Source organism: Choristoneura fumiferana, chromosome 12 (assembly GCF_025370935.1).
Source record: "Choristoneura fumiferana chromosome 12, NRCan_CFum_1, whole genome shotgun sequence".
In the NCBI taxonomy this organism is placed as follows: Eukaryota; Metazoa; Arthropoda; class Insecta; order Lepidoptera; family Tortricidae; genus Choristoneura; species Choristoneura fumiferana.
Window position 1 is genome coordinate 12,543,891 of NC_133483.1, and position 25,363 is coordinate 12,569,253.

Consider the following 25,363-nt stretch of genomic DNA (forward strand, 5'->3'; position numbering starts at 1 on the left):
ATTGACTTCAAACATGTAATCTATCTATATTATTAATATACATTTTAATATTGCAAAGGATTATTATAAGTACTCATACTTTAAAATAGATTCAAGGCAACGTGTTTGTTTGTTTCTAGCTCAATAAATACGTGAACGGCTTATTGTTCTAATCTATGTTTTAGACAGATTTTTTACGCTTTTTCACACAAGCGAAGCCATTCTTGTTTAATTTTACTAGTAAAGATTAAAGTGCTCTTATTATTACCGGCAAATAATCAGTTCCTGGCATAACAACAGACTAGAGGAGCTGGGTTCTACCTACGTGCCAGCTCGTGGGAACTAATTTGAAATATTACACGAAAGACTGTAACGCTCAAACCATCTCTTAATTAGGTACTTAATGCAATTTTATTCAGAAATTATTCGTTACTAGTTAGTTATTTGTAAATTTTAAAACAAGAAATATAAAAGCAATGAGGAAATTTAGGTTCTCAATTTATTTAGTAGAAACAATTAAATTGTACATAGGTAATCTAAAACGGACCATTCAAAGATCAGAAAATCATTCAAAACACAACATTGATCTCAAATGTCAGTACCTACAAAATAAAGTTGAAACGAAACGACTTATCAATTAATGTAATTTTACAGTTTATAGTGTTACGTTAAATTTGGTAGTGTACTTACTTTGGGGGTGAATTAACGGTGTCTTTAGGATACATTCCTAGTCTGACTCCGAGCTCTTTAGGCATACGCATCGCTGGACGCGTAGGAAACGGGTGGTAGGAGCCGGTCGAAGGGCTGCGAGGATAAGACAACGAAGACAGAGTGTCTGTCTCGTAGAGAGATGTTATTGCACTACAAGTGTCATCAGATTCCAATCTCAATTTATCACTCTTTTCTAAATACTCCTTTGGTAACGAAGGAGTCTCTCTAGTTGGAAAGATTTTCGGTGATATTGGAGTAGACACTTGATCCAGGGAGGTTATTTGACACAAAGTATCGCTCGAATTACTCTTTCCTCCGGTAGGGGAATCATCCTCCGCTGATGGCTCATAGGTGAAGCTAATAGAGGAAGTAACTATATGAGCAAACTCACTAACTTGGCTGTTGTCAGTCTTTAATAAACTATCGCAAATTTTCGGCCCTTGGCCCACCGTTTTGCTGCAAATATCACTAGCTTTAGATAAAACAAAGTCGTTGTATTTGCTTGAAAGCGGATAATTGTAGTCTTCAGATGTAAATCGACGTTCATACGTCGAAGTATCTTTCTGTTCTGATGATGACGGCAGCGTCACGGAGGCTTTTGATTCGCCAGGTGCTGAGTTTCTGGCCCATTCAGAAATCGACGTCGGTTTTGGATCATTATTCGAAACATCCTTCTGAACTATTGAATCTGGAGTTATCTTGATATTTGCATTACTTGTGTACGCAAATTCGTATTTGTCTGATTTACTTAAAAGATTTTTTGAGTCGCATTTTGCAAAAAAACCTTTGTTCTCCCAACCGTATAAATCAGTTTTGTTACCTAAACATTCGCTGCTGGGAGATTTAATATATTTCATTGCAAATTCTGGATTACGTGAAATTCCGTCACGTATCTCGAGTGAAAAAGGATCGTCTATTGAGATTGGTCTGATTCTTACAAAATGGTTTTTGTCGTTTGCATAATTGCTGGTAGTCTTTTTTCTATGAATTATTAATGAATCAGATGTTGACTCCTTAAGAAATGAGCAATCAGTAAACTTTGCTTCGTCTGGCTTTTCATAAATAGACCCACTAGTTGAAGGTTTGACTGCATCTATCATGTTTTCAAAGCTCTTAGTTTCTTGAGTATTGTTAGCTGCGGTAAGAACATTTTGTTTTGTTAGAATTCTGCTTAATATTTTAGAATTTTCTTGAATAATTTGTAGAGCTCTTTCGCTGTTTTTGCGACCGGATCGAATAACGTAACCTTTGGGAGAAAATATTTTACTCTCAGGTGATTTCTCTAACGAGTCAGGTTTCGTTGTTTGCGGCTCACTTCGTTCTTCATATAACCTTTCGATGCGATCAAATGTGTGCTGTTTGTCTATTTCGGGACTCAAGGTAATCTGCTTTGAAAAACTATGACTTTGTGGCAGCGATGATGCTCTTTCCGCCTCACTTTTTTCAATTTTGTCATTGTGGCTGCTCTGTAATGTCAAGGAGTCAGGTTTTTTTGGGATTCGTAACAGTCTCTTAGCCGCTCTCCGATTGGGTATTTCAGAATTGTTGGGATCTGTAACACGAGCTCCAAAAAATTCTGGACTATGTTCAAAATACTTATCAATTCTTAGCGGTATAGGAGGCTCATCTTCACTAATAACTATGCTCTCTGCACCGGGACTTCTCTGTGGGCTATCGATGTCTGATACATGTTTTTCCGATAAATCTATATCAGGCACAAAATTTGGATACATCGTCAAACTATCAATAATATCTGGTGGCCTAGTACTTACATCTAATTTAGGAGTAGTAGGGCGCTTAAAATTAGATTCAAAATCATAATTATAGGGAGACTTATAACCGAGGGCAAAATTACATGGTGACAAGTCAATGGGACTAAGGTCGGTAAGATTTTTTGGTGGTTTTGCAGAACGAACTGACTCAGAACTTCTCGAATATTCTTCAGACTTTAGTCTCATCAGGACTTCTCCCTTCTCAGAACCTACATCTGAGTATGGAGATTTACTTTTAAAGGGACTTATTGGCTTATAAGTGTCTATTTCAGTACAAGTAAGCATATTGTCTTTTAATTTACTTTCAAACCCATCTATATAATTTCTAAGTGGTTCCCCAGCTGCTGAATCTAAATAATCGGATATATTTTTGACCGTAACATCGGCCGGCGCCATTTGATCTTGTTCTGTACATAATGTTATTTTAGATTCCCTAATAACGGGTGAGTGAAAATACGTAGTGTCTTTTGCAACGGGACTTATTTTGGTGTCTTTTAGTATAGGTGAATTAAGATAACTTGTAGTGTTAGTGAAAGGTGAAATTTCAGAAAGGTTAAGGGGAGAATCTTTTTTTAGCGTAATAGGAGAAATATTTGATTCTCTTATTTTAGGTGAACATGGATATTTAGTTTCTTTTGGAAAGGAACACGGTGAAATTTTACTTTCTTTTATAATGGATGAATGAGATAAATTTGTGGCGCTTATAAGAGACGTAGATGAATGTTTTGACTCCTTTGTACTGGTTTTACCTTTTCCCTTATTGTCAGTTGGTATTTCAGGCTCAGAGTCACTTCCACGCTCGTTTTCATCACACAGGCTAGTATCAGTACTGGATGCTGAATGTGAAGAATATGTAGAACTCTCACTGGAGCTTCGTGATCGCAACGAAGCAATCATCTCATCTGCTTCTCGCTCAGAAACAATTATTCCGTCGCCTACTTCATCTAAATCAATAGATGCTTTTCTATTTTTTTCTATGGGTTTATCTTTTTTAATATCTTTCCATTTGACAGAGTTGCGCCTGCTTAGTGTCATACGACTTTTTTCCTCATTCCAACTCATGGTTTCGTTTGAGTGAGCTCGCGGAGATGTAGGCTTTTCCCTAGCTGCAGTAGATTGGCGAGAAGGTGGCACTGCACCTGGCGGCGGACCAAGTCTTCGTCCACGGGAGCTGACAATAGCACTTTTACCAAGTAGCAGATTGTTAACTGTGAGTGAAGTGGGTGAAGTAGGTACGCCAACTGTAATTAAATGATAAATGATGAATGACATAGATATTCAAAGCAACTGAAATCATTACTCAAATTTAATTATTTTTTATTTATAACGTGTTTTGTAATATACCTGCAGCGTGTCTGGCACAAGCAGCTGCTAGGATAACATGCGCTTGTCTCTGGCGCTCCCGAAGTCTTGCGTATTGCCGCTTAAGCGCACCAATATCTAAGGACAATCTGTCACCGGCTCCTACACGATCTTCACGTCTCGGAATAACCTGAAAACCGATAATGTCCGTTGCTATTTCGTATTTGTTAGTGATATTTATGTTATGTTACAGCTGTCGCTAATATATATTTTATGTTTACCGTAGCTAATGCCATTTTATTCCCGTCATCGCTCGAATCACCTTCATCTTCAGAGTAAAATAGGCGTAATCCTTTCTTTGTCATCGATTGCATCTACAAAAACAAAAAGCTAAATTGACACCCCCTAAACAATTGTGCCAAGTTCATTTTGTAAAACAGTGTTTGTATAAGTACGTTACATGTATTGTCGGCGATAGTCCATTTATCAACTATGCAGTGTATTTTACTACTTGTTGTTTTACAGGGAATAGTTTAAACTTCATTTGTTTTATCTGACGATATTTAAACTCAATAAAACTATTAATTAATAATCAAAAACTCAAATTCACTTAATCATGGAATGAATATTAGACCTACCGCAGAATGTAGTGGTGGCTGGCAAACAGGAGCAGTAATGGGCGGCGCTGGCGGGGTCACTCTGTATCTGTGCAAGCTACGCAATCGGGGTAACTCGGGTACTGACCCAAAGGCCACTACTCTTGCCACCAGAGACTCCCCAGCCGCCCATACAGCACCAACTCCACCGCCCATGCAGCTGTAAAACTCATCGGCCGATCGAGCCGATAGGATGCGGCTAGAAAAAACGTATACCACAATAACAAATACATAAAATCTTCAAAGACTTCGAAAAGGCATGAGTGCTGTCAATGCGCATGAAAAAAAATTTGTTTGATAGGACTTTAAGCTGCCATCTCATAATTCCATGTCTTCGTCATCATATCGGAGCATCAGACCAGACTATTAGACGCTAAGGGGCTGTTTCACCATCCATTGATTAGTGTTAACTGACGGTTAAATGTGATGCCGTCTCCGTCTATTCGAACAAAACAAATAGAGACGGCATCACATTTAACCGTCACTTAACACTAATCAATGGATGGTGAAACAGCCCCTAAATCTCAAAATGTTTGTTGTACCTACTGTATTTTGAATTAATCACAATGAACGTTAACCGCATGTTTTTTCGTTAAGATCTGACTTAATGAAGCCATACTTACTCTTGAAGCATATCCCAAATAGCGAGTGCAGTTAACAGCAGAACTTCATTTCCGTCAAGCAAAATGAGGTCCCATATTCTGAGAAGAGATTCCCGCGGGACCCAAGTCGCATAAAGAGTGAGGAACCACTGCATCGTGAACACATCAGGCAACGGAGGTTCTACGCCTCCACCTAGGAAACAATGTGATTAAATAGATAATGACAACGACATTATTACAAGCTATTCTTTAGCTTGCCCTGTTTATTTATTTATTTGGGCCAAATCTTGGAAGCTAAATTTAACCAACTTCCTGCGGTCCAGTTGACTTGAAGTTTGACATACCTACTTATGTAAATTTGGTGACAATACAATTAATCTGGTAGTGATATCTTGGTGGTCTTGCCAGGATCGTATCCGTAGGAGGGAACTCCTCAATAGTGCCGACTTGAAATTTGCTACGGATATGCAGTTAAAATGACAATGCAAGTACAGTCAACAAAAAGTACAGTTAGCAATAAAATCTTGTATTAAAAATGTATTTTTTAACAAAAACTTATTATTTCTCAAGATAGATTATAATAACCGACATGAAATGTGATAAAATACATCGAATCCTGTGATCATCGAATGGTTATTTCCCAGAAAAAATATCGGCAAATATATTACTTTTACATCAGAAGTATATTTAGAACTTCTTCCTTTTTTTATCATTTAAAGTCGCCATTTGATAGTGCTTGATTTATAAGTTTGACCTTGAATTACAAATTAGTAACAAAGTATAACAAGTAGTAAAATATATTAAAAGGCAAAATAAGGTTAAAAAAATGGAACAAATATTATCTGACTCATACAATTCAGTTTAACTAAAGGGTTAAAGCAATACAGAAGAAGAAGAAGTTCTTAGTTTTCCACTTGGATTAATAATGAAAGGTACGATTTGTTGTCATGTTTCATGCTACTTATACATTGTACTGACCGTCTGATATCCTTTGCAAGTGGTCCATGTGGTTAGCTAACCGAGGCAAACGCAGTCTCAGCAGGTCTCGGAAGGCGGCCATGTCCGCTGACAGACCTCGAAGGTCATCGGCAAAATAGCCTTCCGGTAGAACCGCTTCTACCAGGTATATCATCACCTAGCGAAGATATGAGACAGTAAAAGGATTTTTTGTCATAGGAATTACTTTTCTTAATCAAAAATACAAAGATGAAGCGCGTCAAAGCTGGAGAGGGGGGGGGCGTGACGTCACGCCGTGGTAAAAGCTGTCGCACAGTGTGACGCCACGTGAACTTAAACGGGCTATATCTTCATAATTTTTGTTTAATTGACAAATACGTGTCTCATAATTCTTCGATGATCTAACTGAAAGACTGATTATAATGTTTTAAGGCACCATATAATACACACAATATAATAACCCTCCTTCGAGCAGTCGGGTAAAAAGCATTGCTTACCTTTAGAGAGTCGGATTCTGATTTGTCCATTACTTCCAAAATTATTGCAGCTAACATATTGAAACCTTGGCAGTAACCAACGTCTTTGTTCCATCTGAAAACAATCAAATCACAATAATAATGTAGATACCAGGCAACAACGAGAAATGTTGTAAAAATAATAATGAAGGTACCTGGCGTAAGCCAAAAGAACTCGACGTAACATGGCTTGATTCTCTCGGCCTTCGGTGCCGCAGAAAAGAGAGCACCCCGTCCGATGTAAATCCTATAAAGCAAATGGAACTTTATTTTATTCCCCTCCCTTAGCAAACAAAGTTAAGGCTGTATTTAAATATATTGATGAGCCGTAAACGTTCTAGTGCACTTTCCGAGCAAACTGTCATGCCTTAAGGCGCTGTACGTAGTGAAAACTACAATTTTAGAAAATATTTAAAATATACTTACACAATACTTACAACTGCAATTTTTTATATGTGTATTTTCAGTCTATTAGCTAGTTTTTGACTTCATCAAAAACACGATTGCTGACAAAAACCTCGATAGATTATTTTTTTGAAAAAGAGCCTTCATTTACACGGTAAACCAAATATTATGAAAAATATTATGAATATCAACACAAAATTTGCTTTATTAAATAGTTTTTTAGTATATTTAGATTTATGCTTCATAGATTTTCAATAGGTTGTGTACATCAATCATACCAATTTATTTCGTCTTTGGCAAAATAAAACGGTTCTAGCGCGCGGCGGCGGCGAAGTATTGCCCAGTCGCCAGTACACGCGTGTACGTAGTCGACGACGGACCTGTGCACATTTTAACGCGCTAGTACTACTTTTGAGAGCAAATAATATGGGTAATCGCAGTATTAAAAAAGTTAAGCGAAAGAGGAAACGCATAAGTGAACTCAGAGCACATATGAGAAGCATTAGAGTACCTAAACGGTAAGTACCTACCACACACTAATCGACCGGCCGGAGTCGGGCCGAGTCAGCAGGGCTACTACGAAACTCCAAACTCGAAGTTCGTGTCGTGCGGTCCCTCTCGCTGTCGTACTAAATAGTCAGTGGCGTAGCTAGGTAACCTAGGGCCCTGGGACAAATAAAAAAATGGGGCCCACTGCTATCAAAACTGGTAAGGTTTTTTGAAGTAAAATCATTATATATACAAATACTTTCTAAGCAACTTTATCATCAGCTATAAAGCAGAATTTCGAGGGCCCCTGAGCTTGCACTGTAAATAGTATAAGTATCAGAGGGACCGCAACCCACGAACTTCGAGTTTCGTAGTAGCCCTGCTGAGCGGAATTCACATTCGTACTACGACCGCAAGCTGGTTGGCGCTCACGGATGCGGACGGCTTCGTCCAGATTCTACCGCGACTGCCATAGGTACAAATTGTAGGCACGTTGTATAACCTATACTACTCACGGCGAACACTCGGCGAACCTTGCGGCTACTACGAAACTCGAAGGTCGTATCGTACCGTCTCTCTCGCTCTCGTATTAAATAGTATAAGTGTCAGAGGGACCGCACGACACGAACTTCGAGTTTCAAGTGTCGTAGTAGCCTTGCTTGATCCCTTTGTCAGATTCACTGACATTTCTGATAGTGACACAACAGTTTCAATTTTCTCATTTGATTGCAGGCAAAGGTTAATATCTTGCATTCAGCCCAGTTATTTTACATAAATTATTTTAATAAAATAAGATGGTCGCATTTGGTTGCACTAGTAAATTATTGTCAAAAACATGCACTCCAACTGGAATCCGGCTGCAAAATGGGAGTTATTGCGCAGTTAGTGCAACTGCATCAGCACTGCACCCGACTGTCAGAGGACTGCCATTTTAGGCAATCGGAGTGCAGTTCTTACGCAGTTCTGATGTAGTTCTGAACTTCGGAGTTCTTAACTTCGTTTCTAAAACCTCTTATTGAAAAAAAAAAAAAAAATGGAATATCTGTCTTGCTCCTCCGCGAATTAGTGAGGCCAAGTCGTGGAAAACAGCTACGTGTGAGTTGCAAAAAATGTTTTTTCATGCAACCTCTTATTGCTTCTGGTTTCTGGTGTTCTGACTTGTATTTTTGTATTGATGCAATAACTACTTTACGCATACTCATAATCTTTATATCTGTCAAAGTTGTTCTGTGCGCTAAGACATATTTTTTATCTTTGGCTACAGCTCGCACATGTTTCTTAGAACATAAAATAAATAAAATAAAATAAATATCACGGGAAATTTCACACCTATTGACCTAGTCCCAAAGTAAGCTTAGCAAAGCTTGTGTTATGGGTACTAAGAACATGGTTCCTACATTCATTTTTTTGACTGTATGGTTTGGGTAAGGGGGTGTATACTGTAGTTTTAAAGTATTACATTTTGAAAAAGTGACTCTCTGCCAAGTTTCTTGCTGCGCATTTTTCCTGGCAATGATGGTCTTTCCGAAAGCGCTGGTAGTTTAAAAAATGACGTGTAAAAGTGCCCATTGCGGCCTATTTACTGAATAAACGATTTGATTTGATTTGTTAAAAGTGAACAGACAACTATTTCTTTACTGTTTTATTATATGTATAGATTTGCCTAGCTTGTAATCTAGATTTTCAGATATTGTTTTTTTTTTTTTTATTTGTATTGATTTACCTATGTATTTTTATTTCGTCTGTCTACCTATTCAGTCTTAATGTCTATCCATTACCTACATTACAAATTAAACTGTGGCATGAAGAGGGATAAATTATTTCTTTATTACCAAGACTATTTACATTAAACGAAGAATTTCTTAATTAAACCGAAAATTGTGTAATTATAATTTTAACGAAAAATCCGGAACTCACATTAACCAGAATACGGATACGAACAGAATAAGGCCGTCAACGGGCTGCGTGACAGACGCGCGAGGCGTTGCGCTGGACGCCCCGCATTCGCCTCCACCGCGTCGTCTGCTTCACCCCCTCAAATACCGAAAATTCTTCTATAAGCGCGCCTTAACAAATAAACGATTTTACGACAGTTTTTATCGCTCTATTTACTGGCGGCGTTTGGTGAACTTAATTTGGTGCCACAGTGGTGTCGGTGTGTGTTCGTTATTCTCTACCTAGTTCGAGCAACATTTTTTTTCGCTTACCTATCAGAATTACAAAGTAAATTACTACTGAGAGAAATATTGTAGGCGTCACTTTTTCTTCAGAGCACGCAGTCTTTTAGCAGGTGCTCATAATCAAGCAAATCTGTTGAAAAACTATGAGAATGTTACAGTAAGTAGTCTGTTTTGGTATAAAATAGCCAGCAGAGCGGTAATTTGCTTAAGTAAAACACCATCCATTTTTCAAATTTAATATGGATTTTTGATTTTTGCATAAATTGTATTTTCACGGGCGTAAATTATTTAAAATTCGGTCCTCACTTCAGTTTAAATCTTGACAATGAAAGCATGTCAGTTTTTTAAAAAGAAGCATAGGTACACTTAGCATTGCATAGCTTAACTTAGAAGTGTTCTAAACTTGATCCAATACTACGAGTATTATGTACCTTACCTTCGTTTGTACTCGAAGATTGTACATGGGTTTGTGTAAATTGTTAAGGGGAATGCGCACCTACTTATGATATAAAATATTTCCGTGTCAAGTTGATAAAGAAACCGTCCGTCCGTCCATCTATCCGTGTTAAGTTTGAGTTTGAGTAAAGATAGTAAAACATTTTATTACTAGTGCTTATGTTTTACTGAGTGAGTTCGTCTGTTTTACTCTCATTGATGATTTGCATCAAAACGACTTGGGGTCGACGCTAGCCGTAATCCTTTACGTCAAAGAATATAAAATTAGCATTCTTTAATACTTTATCAACACGAATGATATGGAAGAGTACACACTGCTTGGACACAAAATTTTCTTACTTGTATTCTTAGTCATACCTACATAACACAGATTTATTATTTAATTTAATTATGTACTATATTAATGATCTCTGTAACCCGTCGCCATAAAAGAAAAACTTTTGATAAAAATTATAAGCAGAAAGTCGTAGTTCAAACCTGCTAGTCTGATAGTTGAGTTGAAATTCTGAGATTTTATTCAATTCCGATGGGAATCCCCAAAAATGACATCGTAGTTTTAATTTCTATGTTTCATTTTTATATTGTATGAAGAACACACCCGCAAATTTTCACGTCTTTAGCTTGAACAGAGATTCGAGATTTTGCATACGTCAGCAGCAGAAGTGGATGAGCGGCTATGGTACACAAAATGATCTACACACGCACGACTCTACTGCCAAGGTAATAAGACACTGTTTTGTTTAGATCATTTTGAGGACCACAACTGCTCATCTACTTCTGCTGCTGACTGTACATCGCCAACACTTGGGAATATCAGAATAAAAAAAAATACTTATGCGTTAACCCCGAGTATAATTCAAATTGGTCCAGCCGTTTTAGAATGATAGAGTAAAAATCACACTCACAAAACTTTTCACTGTTCTAATATTACTATTTTTTTTAAATTTAAAAGTGACCAGTTCTTGACATGTCTCAGCCCTCAGCTGATGGTTAACTGAAATTGTAGCTCACTAATACATATGTAGATGTGGTTTGGTTACCTTTATAATCTGTGCCCCTAGCTCCGTGTCGTCGGGCTGCGCCGTGCCGCGAAAGCAGGCGCCCTCTGCCACCGGCCAGTCGATGCCGCGAGCGCTTAGGTGCCGGTCCGCCAGAGTTATCCATAGCTGTAATTAAGTTTTTGATTAGAACTTTTTTAACAATTACAACACCAATCAAACAACATTAAAGAATCATAGTTTTTTAAAACTTCCACAGGTGACCACGGTCACTCTAAAAATACCTAAAGCCGGCACTTCAAGAAAACCTAATACAGATGGAGCTATTTAATTCTGTAAAACATTAGTGATTGGTCATCGCATCGTACTTGCACTAGTTTTCTCGGTATTAGTCTGTCCTTTATTCTCTCTTCATTGAGCAAAGCCAATTTAGTTACTTATATTATTATTCAAAAAAATAATAATTAATAAGTCACAGGACTAAAAAAATTAAATAAATACCGATCATAAAGTCATAATAACTGCGTACCCAGTTTTAGGGTTCTGCTTGACCTTGGCAAATTAAGATTGCAGCGCCCGTCTTAGTGATTTAGCGAATTATTTTGTAAACTAATTAAGTAAATGATTTTTTGACTCTATCATTAAATGCTTTACGATACAAACCTTCAGAAAACTTAGGTAGTCGCTTGTTTTTGCTGAAATTATTATTATTACTACTACTATTATATTATTCCCAGATAAAAACTTTTTCCGTAAAGCATTTATTACTAGCTTTTGCCCGCGGCTTCGCCCGCGTGGAATTCGGTTATTGCGTGCTGTTCCCTCGGGAACTGTGCATTTTTTCCGGGCGGGACAAAAAGTAGCCTATGTCACTCTCTGGGCCCGTAAACTATCTATGCCAAAATCACGTCGATCCGTCGCTCCGTTTCAACGTGAAAGACGGACAAACACACAAACACACAAACTTTCGCATTTATAATATTAGTATGGATTTATGAAGTAGAATCTAGCGAAATCATACTTATTGCTTGGCCTACTTAAGGAAACAAGCCCACGCATATCACTATCCTTAAATAAACAACCTATTTCGAATTACGTTACGCAAAGACCTCTGCAGTAAAAAGTATTCATACTTTTTTCATTAACCAAAAATATTCATATTACACCAGGAAAAAGTTCTATTCGGCGACCTTTATTAACTTTGACTTTGATCTCAAAGCTTTGAAAGTAATTTAATTATTTGTGTATAGAAATACTACAATAGAATTCGGATTAATGTCAAACGTCAACAGCAAAAGAAAATATTGATTAATCACGTTTCTACCCACTTATTGACCTCAAACTCAATGTCAAAATATCTTTATTCAATTTAGGCTATAACAAGCACTTATTAACGTCAAAAAAAAAACTACCACCGGTTCGGAAAAACCTCTGTTGGGAAGAATCCGGCAAGAAACTCAACGAGGTTTATATAATATTTTTTATACAGATTTACAATAAGTATTATTAAATCTAAATACATCACAAGTATTTAACACAACTTCATTCTTAACACAGTAGATTCGCTATTTGAAGTAAGGGATCGGCAATGCGGATGGGAATTATTTCAAAATATCTCTGTCCGTGATGTCTCTGTCCACCTTTTCCTTTTATTCATCATTCTGTTCAAAAAAGATTCGTAAATCAGTATAATGTAGGCATTTTGATAAACTGTTTCCAAGAAAAGCACTTAGACTTTGAATAAATAAAGCAAGTCTGAGAATTTGAAACTTGGCTTTTGTTTTGGGTATCTCCTCGTAAACCATTCAGAAAAAAGATCAAAGGCCTGACGTTCGCGGCGTTGGTGCACAAAGTTTGCGATCTGTAAATCCCTTGTAAATCCAATATAAAACTCAGATAACGTAATCCACGCCATTACGTAGGCGCAATCTGACTGAATGTACAATTTATATCTGAGTCTTTAACGACAAATTCATTTACCTACTGTAAATAAATATGGAGCAATATGTATCGCTCTAAATATTAAAAACCGGCCAAGAGCGTGTCGGACAAAAAATAAATAAATTGGCCACCTTAGACTAAAAATTAATTCTAGTCACCTAAAAACAGAGTTAATTTTTAGTATAAGGTATTTACTGACCACCCTTCAATAACTTGCCACCTTATTTATACTAAAATTAAGGCTCCGTTTTCACCAGAGATATGAAAGGATGAGTTGCGAGGAATGTGTTTTTCATGAATCAATAGAAACGCTTCATGTACCTCGCTTCGCTCCGCTCAGCTGTTTCTACCAGAGATGTGCTGTACGAGGACCTATAATCGTAGCTCAAATCAATACGTCAACAAAATGGACCCTGGAAATAATATTCAACAAGTTCACCCACAAAAATTATCGATTTTTAGGTACGAGCTTTTTTTAAAGTAGAGACGATTAATTTACTTTTTGTTAATTCACAATAATCCCAGCTTAAGGCTGCGTTTCCACCACAGATGTGCGAGGAATGTGCTTTTCATGAACCAATAGAAACGCTTCATTTACCTATCCTCGCACAGCACATCTCTGGTGGAAACTGGCGAGCGGAGCGAGGCGAGGTAAATGAACCGTTTCTATTGGTTCATGAAAAACACATTCCTCGCAACACATCCTCGCACATATTTGGTGGAAACGTAACCTAATTGTGGTCACATATAAATAGAATTCAGTTTTAGTATAAGGTGGCCAGTTATTGAAAGGTGGTCAGTAATCGACGATTTACCCTATGTGTATTCCATACCTTTTTGCGAAAATGATGTGGCACGCCGGCGGGCAGTCGGGCTACGAGCCGCATAGCGTGAAGCCACTCCGCGTAGCCGCCTTCGCCCGCGCCCTCGCCCGCCGGAGCCACGCCGAACCGCGCGCCGGCGTCGCCCGCTACCGACCAACAGAATCATCAGGGCCTACGAAAGCTGATCTCCAAACCATAGACCCTCTTCAAACCTTATGCCCCATCCAGACTCTCCACAAGGTTACACGAGGGAACGCGAGTGTGAGGTGAGGACGGTGCGCTCGTGTCCTCTCGTCTTCCCTCACTTCGCTTCGCTGTCGTTCCGCTTTGTGTCGGTTTTTCGGGTGCAAATCAAAAGAGAGGAAAGTAACTGAATAAATGGAGAATGTGGATGGTTAGCACTCCTGCAGCCTTTACCAGCCAAGACTCGTGCCGAGAGCCTCTAGGAGGCTCCTGGCGAGATTTTGGATGGGGCAGTCACTGTAAGCGATACGGGAGATGTGGATTTTGGGTTCCTCAGAATTGAATCGTACGAAGCGGGTTTAAGGCTCACAGTCTGAGCCTGTTCAAATCGCTGTTCTCGCTTGACGATTTTACAGATACCTACTAAATATGTATGTGACACTCGTAATGTCTCGGTTTTCAATCGTAAAGGTAAATTACAAACAAATTATGTCAAATGTGTATTTGTTTTGTTTTTTACTATAAAGCTTTTTACCTTGTCTAATTAATATACAAAGCCGGATTAAAGACGTTGTCGCGGCCATGACCAAACTTGATTTCGATCATCGTAAAATTGCCGAGTGTCAAAGTGGAGATAATCGTACTTGTAACTGTTTGTAGTTGGTAAAAAACCAGTAGCGAGGATAATACGTCACATTTTATACCTACATACACTAGCTTTTTCCCGCGGCTTCGCTCGCGTTAAATTTGGAGTAACATACATTTACTTTCTGCGATCCTTTTTTCCGTGTTTTGATTGATTTTTCGGAGGATAATATGGAAATACAAAAACTGGCAGACGTTATTTTAGATTGAGACAGATGGTGCAAATTTTGTAATCATATTCGTACCAACTTTGGAATCATCGTCATCATGTCAGCCAAAAGACGTCCACTGCTAGCTGACATAGGCCTCCCCCAAGGCTAACTTTGGAATGGAATGTGGAATTTTAGAATCTCCAGTCCCTAGTTTTATTAGTTTAGATTTCGAACTCTACGTCCTTATGAGGCTGTATCCTAAAAGTGTATAATTATGACCTCTCTAAAGCTTAGAAACCTTCAAATGCGGTACTAATATAGTAAGGTGGCTTTCGAGACTTTTATTTGCATTGCACAAAGCTTTTATGTGAGTTCAAACTATTTTTGACATATTACTTATGTCAAAATAAAATGTAATTTAAATAAAAAGCACTAGTATTGATATAAAGAGCAAATCAACCCCAAAATAACTTTCTAACCCTTTTTAACTCCTTCAGGGGTTGAATTTCAATAAAATACCAAACACGTCTTCCATCAATTCTGTTAAAGAATGTTTATGCTAGATTTGAAGTAGATTGGACCAAGGTATCACGCTGTCCCGTACAAACTTCGCCCCCCTTTTTCACCCCCTTAGGAGTAGAATTTCGGAAAATCCTTTCTTATCGGATGCCTACGTCATACAAAGAACACACCCTCCATGTTTCAGGTCTCTACGATCAGCGGTTTAGGCTGTGCGTTGATCCGTCAGTCATTCAGGACAAATCATTTTATATGTATAGATTTTGTACTTTTATACCTGCATTTCAAGGGAAATTTGAATGTAAGGGATCTTAGAAATGGTCAAATAACGAGGCCCGTGATCTAGTAGGTACTCTTACTAGCTCTTCTGAGGCTTAAGTGGAAGCCGGGACATCGACTAAAAGAGTGTAATTTTGACGTCTGCTAAACGTGACGACAAAGACAATTCATCATCCCAGCCTATATACGTCCTACTGCTGGGCACAGGCCTCCTCTCAGAACAAGAGGGCTTGGGCCATAGTTCCCACGCGGGCCCAGTGCGGATTGGGAAAGACAATTGTTTATCTCTAATTGTCATGTTAAGCTTTTCAAAGATAGTTTAGTTATAGTATCTAGTTTATGTGACTGTTACAAAATAAGAAGCATTAAAATACGAGTGTGAGTTTATAAAACATACCAACATAACAGGCGAATTTCATAATATTAATAACATTACACAATTTTATTAATACGTAATTATGTAGGTACAGCTACATACACTGCTTTATCTTCAAACAAACAAGCTAATCTTTGTAACAAGACAAACTGGACTTTAATAAAAATGGCGGTAAATGAAAAAATTTCAGATGCATACCAGGCAACGGTTTTTGTTAAAATTCGGAGCCCCAACTCTCATATTGTTCGATATCAAGAAACGTACTAGATTTGTCAAAATTAATCGCAATCGACATTTCATTTCGAATAAAACACACCAACACCATCTCGACTGATATTGGAATTGATATCCAATTTTTCAGACAAGAATATTGAATATTCAAGAAATTTGTTCTAACACACAGTTTATTTTTGTGCTAATCATAATTTTAGGTTTTTAAACGTATTATCGAGGGTTTATGATATGTGTGTAGATATATGGTTTTTTCATAAGTTCTACTTCATTAATCAATGTTTATTCTTTCACTTCTATTTCTAATTCAGTTGTTCGGTGTTTGATCGTTATCCTCATTATTGACATTATTTACTTTTAAAAGTCGGCATTTGAAGTAAATTTATAGAAACTATTAGTTTATGCGTTTATGCTCAGTAGCTATCCTAGCTAGTTTCCAGCTCTTACAGGTTGTGCGTTTTAAATTTACAGCGCATTGGTGTCAATAACCTTTTTGTTGATAAATAAAAAATAGATAAATGAGTTAAGTTTAATTTAATTAAGTTAAGTTTAATTAAGTTTTTGGTACCTAACTTATTCATAACAAGCTATATCTTACTAAAGAATGTTTTAAAAAATACGTACTCAACTTTGCCTATAATTCCGCGAACTCTGGGAGCCATAAAAACGCTGGTCGTCGTGAAGAAATAAATCAGCACACAATTGTGGAAACAGTACACAACCCCAGAGTACGAGTACAGTGGCCATGACATACTGACGGAAGGACATGACAGAACTGGCTCTATACCACGAAGTGCAAAACTCGAACTTCGTATGTTGCGTTGCCGTCCTGCTGACGCTTATGTCATTGAGTGAAAGTGACGCTTACGCGAGTGAAAGTAACGGTGCGATATGAACTTCGATTTTCGAGTTTCGTAGTAGGTCCTCTGAGATTTTCTTGAAAGTATTTGAATTTTGATATTTTTTTAAATTGTCGATTGTTATATTGCAAGAAATGAAATATATCAGTTAAATTAGATCTTTTCACCTTGGTTTAAGAGTGATATAAATAATATCAGTTTTATAGACCAACTTCGTAACAACGACTTTGAAAAGAACACGAGTTTAAATTATTTTGTATTTTTTGTTCATGTTTCGTAGGACATTGTAAATTTTTATAAATATCCTCACAATCACAATGTTTTAAAATTGTAATGAGAACTGAATTTAGAACCAACGTGAGTTCGTTATAAATATAAAATATATTATTATCTACATGTTAGATTATACAAAAGCGAAAAATATTTAATACTTTTTATATAAAACAGAAGAATTTTTAAAATAATTAAGACATTTTTTTTGCTGATCAGATTTAAATGAATTCACGTAAGACCAACTCCGATCAACGATTAGTACTCGTTGATCGGAGAAGACCAACTTTAGAGGCCTGTTCACACCCAGTGAAGTTATCCACAATCATACATACAGTCAAGTGTCAAAATATGTGTCTATTCGAACCAAATTTGAACCCTCAAATATATTACTACGGTCTTAATACGTCGGAATATGAACCTGTGGGACATATTTTTGAAGCGTTGGTTAAGTTCATATTTAAAAATTAAACAGTTAAATTTAAAACATCTTCACTTTTCAATATCAGTTAAAAAAATTATGCCTCACAGTATAACATTTTTTTCTTATTTTATTTGCTTTGTTAAACAAAATCTTCTATGAATATTTAAAGTATAGAGTACAATACGAGTAAATATCGTCAATTAATAAATAGGTATATTTATAAGAGTATCTAAAGACAAATTACGTGACCAGGCATCAAATAAAAAACTTGAATGGCTTCAAAGGGTAAGGGATTTTCTCGTAATTAAATTTGTTTCAGCTCACCTGTGCCGGCCCTCGACGAGCCAGCCAAGTTCCGGAGGGAGTTTAGGATGGCACTCATCTGTGTTACACGAGGCACTCATTGGACAATACACCGCATACTCTGACAACTCACAAAGCACCAAGTCAACGGCCAAAGCCGACTCGATGCAATGTCGCTGCGGAGCGGTCGCAGTCCATCCTCGTGCTCGCCGACAACACACTATCCCCGAACCCGATACTCGATACACAAAGTGCCAGAGTCCGAAATTGTGAATAATTATCAGCCATATCTCGAAAGCATTTGAGACTGCGTATTCGACCAGCTGATGCGATGTTTACTGGGAAAGTCGCGAAATAAAGCGACAGCACCGCTCACCCCGTACCATAATATCGCACGGAACGATTGAATCACAGGATACGAATGCACTTCTCAGGCCTTCCTGCGTGACAAGGATGCTTGCTGAGCGTTTCGTGGTACCTGGGTCGAGCATGCGCCGTGAGGATAGCAAGCAGCATGTTTGTGTGTGTTGTGTATCGATTTCGCGATTCTGCCTGTGTACGTCAGTGTTGGATGAGAGGCGTGAAGAGCCGATCCTAGTCTCCTTTGAAGTGCGTAATGCTATTTTAAGCCCTAATGAATGAATTCGTAGTGGTAACTGTTACTCTATTTATAAGACGCTGATCTATCTAAGCTATAGCTGCTACAGGCGATAATTCTAACCTAAAAAATACTGGTATTAGCTTTTGTTTGTTTGTTTATTTATTATACTTATACTCTTTATTGTACAAAAAGGAAATACAAAAAGGTTACAAAAATAGTGGTTAGTACAAAGCGAACTTATCCTTGAAGGGATCTCTGCCAGTCAACTTTTGTGTGTTTTTCCAGATTGTACGTTTTGTTCACTGCAACGCAAGTAGTTGTCAAATCTATATTTCAAAACAAGCTGGCCACTAGAAGTGGCTCAAATTAGACTTCCAAGATGTACGTAAGCTAAACGTAAAACCGGCCAAGAGCGTGTCGGACACGCCCAAAATAGGGTTCCGTAGCCATAACGAAAAAATTAAGTACTTAATATTTTTCTAAGGATTTCGGGATTTCGTATTTTCGGGACGCTCGATTTTAATGAAAATTTGCACTTAAAAGTTGAATATTTCGCAAAAAAATCACTGAATCGAAAAATCGTCTTAGCAAACCCCTAATGGTTTTAAAAAACTTATTAAACGATACCCCACACTATAGGTTTGTATGAGAAATAAAAATCACCCCCACTTTACGTCTATGGGAGGTACACTAAAAATATGTTTTTTTTGAATTTTTTATTGTACCATTTTGTCGGCATAGTTTACATATATATCCGTGCAAAATTACAGCTTTCTAGCATTGACAATTCCTGAGCAAAGCCGCGGACGGACAGACAGACAGACAGACAGACAGACAGACAGACAGACAGACAGACAGACATGGCGAAACTATAAGGGTTCCGTTTTTGCCATTTTGGCTCCGGAACCCAAAAATGAAGTTAAAGAATTAGCCAAATACATACATTTTGATTTCAAGCATTTTTACTGACTGTACTTGCATTGTCATCAACGTCCAACCTACCTACCATATGCATACCAAATAAGACCACTAAAAGTGGGTTAAATTTGACTTGCAAGATTTGAACTAAATAAACATACTTACAATGTGTCCGTGAAGATAAATAAGAGCTTGTTAAAATACATCTGGTGAAACGAAGTTATCGCGAGAATTACGGGCAACCGGTGAATGCAAGTGACAAGTGGTCGTTTATTGTGGCGTCCCGTCGGTAATAAACAATACTACCTACTTATAATTTACCTACTACGATGGCTCAAAGATCCGAATTAGTCTTTGGCCTCCGATACCAATGAACGCCACTCAGCTCCGCACTGGGCCAAGTCTCGCCACTTCGGCTGCTGGAGCTGAGCTACATTATATGGATGAGGATGAGGATCGAGCTATGACGCGGGGGTATATTGATGGCCAGGTGGAAGACGCCCAGACGGACCGCCTAGATACCGGTGGATGGACCAGGTCGAGAATACTTATTGTTCATTTGCAAAGTTCACATTTCAAGTGCTTGTTTCAGACGAATTTCGGAGTGTTGCCTGTACACAATACAGACGTGGATGTATTCGTGGCTGATTTGACCGATGTGAGAGCGATATATTCGTCCACAGGCCTGACAATATAAAGTTTGCGGAGGGTACAGAACCCCCTTGATGTCGTTTCTGTCTCTTTTTTTTCTCTTTTTTTTCCTCTTTATTTGGCTGCAGCTGAAAATCAGCGCTGTGGTTCCGTACCTCAGCATTGCTGAGCTGCCAGCCCTTTCGGCTAGCTTTAAGTTGACCTTAATTAATTGTTAAGTTATATGTACCTGATGTATGCTACCTACAAGTTTACCGAATAAACTTTTTCTTTCTTTCTTTCTTTTCCGCAAGTGTCTTTAACCAGGCTTCATCACAGTTGTTGCGACCCTCAAATACACGTTTGTGCCAATCAGTGCGTTTTCCACAAGCTTTTTCCAGTCATGGTGGTCAATTTTTATGATAAGGGGACAATATATAATGCAAGGCAAACAAGAGTTAACAATTACTGATGTGTCGTAGCAGCACAGTGAAGGCCGCACAAAGCCTCTTCTGCTGGCGCCGCATGCGGTCCCGCGCCCGGACGCATCGCGCCAGCCGCTCGCCCGCCACTCGCAGCCTGATTTCCCACTCGATCGCTTGCTTCCGGAGGTCGAATACATCTTTAAAAAAACCGTTTTAAAAAGGATTAAAAACTTTTTAAGGTTACGATGTACCTCCAGCACTAATATCTAACACAACAACTTGCATAAATATCTGATAAGGACGATTCTATTTCTAGGGCCAATAGGAAGTGTCAGACATTTTTGCACGCTCCACTTTGTCTTAATGCAGGTGACTTACTCGTAATTAAAACACCGCAGTGACTTTCGAATATTCTCCTTTACCCGTTCCCCAGAACATGCTGGTGATAGATAGAGAAGCAATCCGAAACAGCCAGCCAAACAGACAGACGGACCGCAAAATGAGCCTAGGTTAACAATCCTAATGAGAATTCTATCATTTTATTGTGTCGGGTGCAAAAAAACCTTGTTTTTAAAGTAGAGTGGGTACAAAGAAAACACCAATTCACATTTTGAAAATGCTCTATTGTTGGGTACTAAACTCTCGGGGCATAAGTCCGATTCGCATTAGGCCAGCTTTTTTCCTAACTATAGTAAAAGAACATGAAATACCTAAGCCTTCCAAGAAACTGCGCTCGATCGCATCATTCTGATCATTACAAAGCGACTGCGATGACACTAGAGACGCTGCTGATATTGATCTAAAACAAAAAGAAACTAGTCACATTACATTTATTTATTCCCCTTAGTTGCGGCTGTTATGTTGCACCACTGCCGATTACAGGAGGTAGACGCAGGTGTCACCTTGACAAGTCATTACCACCATTTTATTAATATCCGAGGCATTTCAGGCATTCACCTGTATTGCCTTCGTAGCACAGAATTGATATGGGCTTAATACCTTCATAAGTCACGTTTGTACCGACCCGACGGATAGGTAAACATACAGGGGGAAGATCCCTTTTCATCGCGGTATACGTCCATCGGGAAATAAGCTTTTTATCGCTCAAATGACGGTTCAAATGGGTTTCAGATTGAATACTATTTTTATAGCAGATAATCTCGTACGAGTAAATATATTGGACATAAACGATTATATGGATACGTTACGTTTGTTAAAATGTTCGAGGAGACCGCCGAGGCGCTGAATATAACTCATTTTGACGACTGTGTAGCCTACTGGTCAGAGAACTTGATTACGAAGCTTAAGGTTCCGGGTTCAATCCCGAGTCAGGGCAGATGTTTGTATGAAAAATACGAATATTTGGCGTTAAATGTTGGGACTAAGCTAAGAGTCGTGGCCCATGATATTTATTTATGTTTTATTATACGTCCGTTAACGCTTTCATTTTATAGTTGCATATATGAGCGGTTATCTATTTACTTAGCTCAATTATGAAGTAAATAATCATAAATTGAACTAGATAATTATATAACTAGTGCTTTGTGATAAAATGTGAACTGATAAGCCTTACCCATGGCTGTACTCGACGCCACTAGTGGAGCTCCAGTCACGCTGGTCTGCGTAGAGATCGTCTAACAACTCTTGTACTAATTCCTTTACGTCTCGCTTCTGTGTATAAACAATTTTTAGGATTTAGGTAGATACTTAATATCTGGCCAACTCTCGTATGCAAATTCAGCCGCTTTTTAAATAGTCGTAAGACTAGTGTAAGTTTTTTTATTATTTTATTGTTATTGTTTATTTGTATTTTTGTAGATATAAGTTTACTCGCTTGTGGATGTTTCGGTCTCTACCTACTGTAAGTCCACAAGAGAATCTTTTTTTATAAATAAATAAAAATGAATTTAATGGAAAATTATTGATTCGAGTAACACATTGACAAATTTCGCAGTAGGTAAAAATGTAAATGACAATTGCTTAGGTTGGGGTATGGTGAAACACCCATCACGGAATTATAGTACTGTAGTTACTTTGATTTTTTTTAATATTATAATACCTAAGTCCTACTTTCGTTACCTATAATTTAGGAACAAAAATGTGGACCTATGTATTTTGCAAAACGTTTTGATTTTTACTAATTTGTGTAAAAGAAATAGTATAATGTTCCTTTCCCATAAGGGACAACGATACGAAGAGTAGGTACTTAAAGCAATTTAAAATAAAAGCTTGTACAGTCACCAGCACCAATATCTAACACAACAAGCGTGCATAAATATCTGATACGACTCTATTTCTAGGGCCGGAAGGACGTGTCAGATATTTTTGCACGCTCCGCTGTGGCAGATATTAATGCTGGTGACTGTACTAACTATTTCATACTCTGCGATAAATAAAAGTAATCTCCCGCAGTGTTCAACATATCGAGTTAGTTTCGTCGATATACTTATTTAAGTTTAAACTGTTTTATGTACTAATGTGGAAATTTTTACATCTAAAAATAAACAACAGAAATAAACTTCAGACGGACAAAGTTACTTCTAAAATAGGCAGCAAAGAATCATTTTATTTCAGTCTTGAACAAAGGATGACCTCGAAGTCGGACTGTGTCGCCATCGAGTCCTAAACTCTGAGGGGCGTCTAGCCCTCATTTGGACATTGTCCAAATTTTCTCTATATACCTATCTACTGGAATGTTATACCTACCTTAATTGCAGTTATTTGATTACATACCTCTATTCGTACATAGTCGATCAGTTCAGTTCAGTTTCTTTATTTGCTTTCAACAGATACAAGTATCATGCAAAATTGTGTACAATGAAAATAAAACTTAGCCTAAATCATGCATATACAATTCAAAATTAAATTCAGAATAACATTTCACAAAAGACTGATAAATATTCTATGAAGATGTCACATTTTAAGATAAGTAATACATAATTATTTTTAACAACACTGAGAGATTGGACAAACGTAGGTATAGATACAATACAATTTCAAACAGCGAATAGACGAAGTAATAATAAAGTGAAGTGATATTATAGATATATTATTATATTTCATTCAATGTCAAATGCAATAATTAGTCATATGTATGTATCTATCAGGCCAGGGCAGATATTTGTATGAATAATACGAATGTTTGTTCTCGGGTCTTGGGTGTTTAATATGTATTTTAGTATGTATTGTTTATCCGTTGCCTAGTATCCATAGTACAAGCTTTGCTTAGTTTGGGACTAGGTCAATTGGTGTCAAGTGTCCCATGATATTTATTTATTTTTATATATGTTTTACCAAAATACTTTTGTCAATAATTTAAAATTATTAACAAAAGTAAGATAAAATAAAAGTGACTAATTTTTAGTATTGAAAATCAAAAATTGTCGAGTGTATAAGAGTGTTCAAAAATTCAACCACGTTAACTGTTAGATGAATCATACAAAATGACGAACAAGGAACAGTTTCGTCGTCTTACCAAAATTTACTCATATAATTTAATGATTAATTTTCATGTCACAACTGAAAATTGTCATAAGTTTTTGTTTTTAGCTACCGATATCACGCTATAAGATGTCCAAGTTCAACCCACTTGTATAATAAGTGAATATTATGTATAACAATAGCGCAATTAGGTACTTCAGAAATAAAATAGAACATTCTGTTCAGTATTACCTGATTGGAATAATTTCTGATGGGAGGAGGTGCCGGCACCACAGAAGCTCTCCTACCAAAATTTATCTTAGGAATCTTAATTTCTTTAACTTTCTTCTCTTGTCTCGGTGATTCTGAAACTAGCGTCGTAAAGTCCAGTTCCAGGGGCACTACTTTTAAATTTATCGGTTGCTGTACACTAATTGTCTTCATCTTGATTATGTAAACCACTAAATATAAAAATTGTATAACGTTGCTTTGGTTTTGATTATGTTGACATTGTGTTGACTCAAAACTCACTCAAAACATTGTCAATGTCAATGGAGCGCAGTAATTAGAGTTTCTGTAACTGTATAATCAGTTGCCCACGATTGAGGTTCTTTATCATACATTGAAACAATATTTTAAAAACTTTCGCGATTCTCACTATATAATTAATAAATAATTTTAGAAATTTAATCACGACTACCTTTTCTGCTAAAACTTCGTCGGCGTTTGGACTGCATTGTAGCGGCCGTGGTCTACTTACTGAGTCTTGTCTATTCGTGACCACGGCCATTGAAGTAATGTAGCCGAGACGTCGAGATAATTTTAGCAATACCGATAGCAGTTATTTAATTCAGAGTGATATTCATTATATCTACATAGATGGTTTCACTAGAAATTGGTCCACTTTTTTTATTAACGGGTATTTTATTTTAAATTAAATGAATTGTGAATTTTAATTAATAGTGATGTGCACAGGATCGATAGGTGACAACTGTGCCGCGGCGCGGGAGGCGATACGCACCCACTCGCTTGGAGCTGGCGTCCTGATACCGCTGATAAGGACTAATATATTCAACTGAATGCATGCCCAATGAGTTAAAGGGCACCGTGCTGTGAAATAATATTTATATATATAATGCTGAGAGACTAAGTTATATCTAAGTTACGTCAAATTTTATTTTAACTTTAAGGGGCTGTTTCACCATCCATTGATTAGTGTTAACTGACGGTTACATGTGACGCCGTCTCTATTTGTTAACCGACTTCAAAACAAAGGAGGAGGAGAAATATGTGGTCTACCACCCTAAAGCTGATAATCGTTTGCATGCCATAAAACAATA

General features: G+C 37.5%; 1 protein-coding gene across 3 annotated transcripts; it reads right to left on the reverse strand.

Moving 5' to 3' along the window:
- Positions 1–2: 2 nt before the first annotated feature.
- Positions 3–25,020, reverse strand: LOC141433361 (uncharacterized). 3 transcript variants are annotated; one of them, XM_074095359.1, is made up of 15 exons: positions 24,899–25,020; positions 24,276–24,680; positions 22,177–22,274; positions 21,314–21,402; positions 20,648–20,800; positions 13,797–13,933; positions 11,065–11,190; positions 6,650–6,741; positions 6,477–6,570; positions 6,001–6,157; positions 5,044–5,215; positions 4,403–4,619; positions 4,046–4,138; positions 3,807–3,954; positions 3–3,703 (listed from the first exon to the last, which is right to left on the reverse strand). In XM_074095359.1, the coding sequence occupies exons 2-15, from the start codon at positions 24,465–24,467 to the stop codon at positions 666–668; spliced, it is 4,806 nt and encodes a 1,601-aa protein (XP_073951460.1). In that variant the 5' UTR covers positions 24,468–24,680; positions 24,899–25,020; the 3' UTR covers positions 3–665. The 3 variants fall into 3 exon arrangements, with proteins under 3 accessions (XP_073951460.1, XP_073951462.1, XP_073951463.1); XM_074095361.1 differs by lacking the exon at positions 24,276–24,680 and having other exon boundaries at positions 24,724–25,020; XM_074095362.1 differs by lacking the exons at positions 20,648–20,800; positions 21,314–21,402; positions 22,177–22,274; positions 24,276–24,680; positions 24,899–25,020 and adding an exon at positions 18,051–19,045.
- Between the last annotated feature and the right edge of the window lie 343 nt (positions 25,021–25,363).

Excerpts from the sequence above, each read along its gene's own strand:
- LOC141433361 (XM_074095359.1), bottom strand. The coding sequence starts at position 24,467 with ATGAAGACAATTAGTGTACAGCAACCGATAAATTTAAAAGTAGTGCCC. Across the intron at positions 20,801-21,313 it reads CAGTTTCTTGGAAGGCTTAG|ATGTATTCGACCTCCGGAAG; the intron begins GTATTTCATGTT and ends GTTTTTTTAAAG. Across the intron at positions 4,139-4,402 it reads AGCCACCACTACATTCTGCG|ATGCAATCGATGACAAAGAA; the intron begins GTAGGTCTAATA and ends TTGTTTTTGTAG.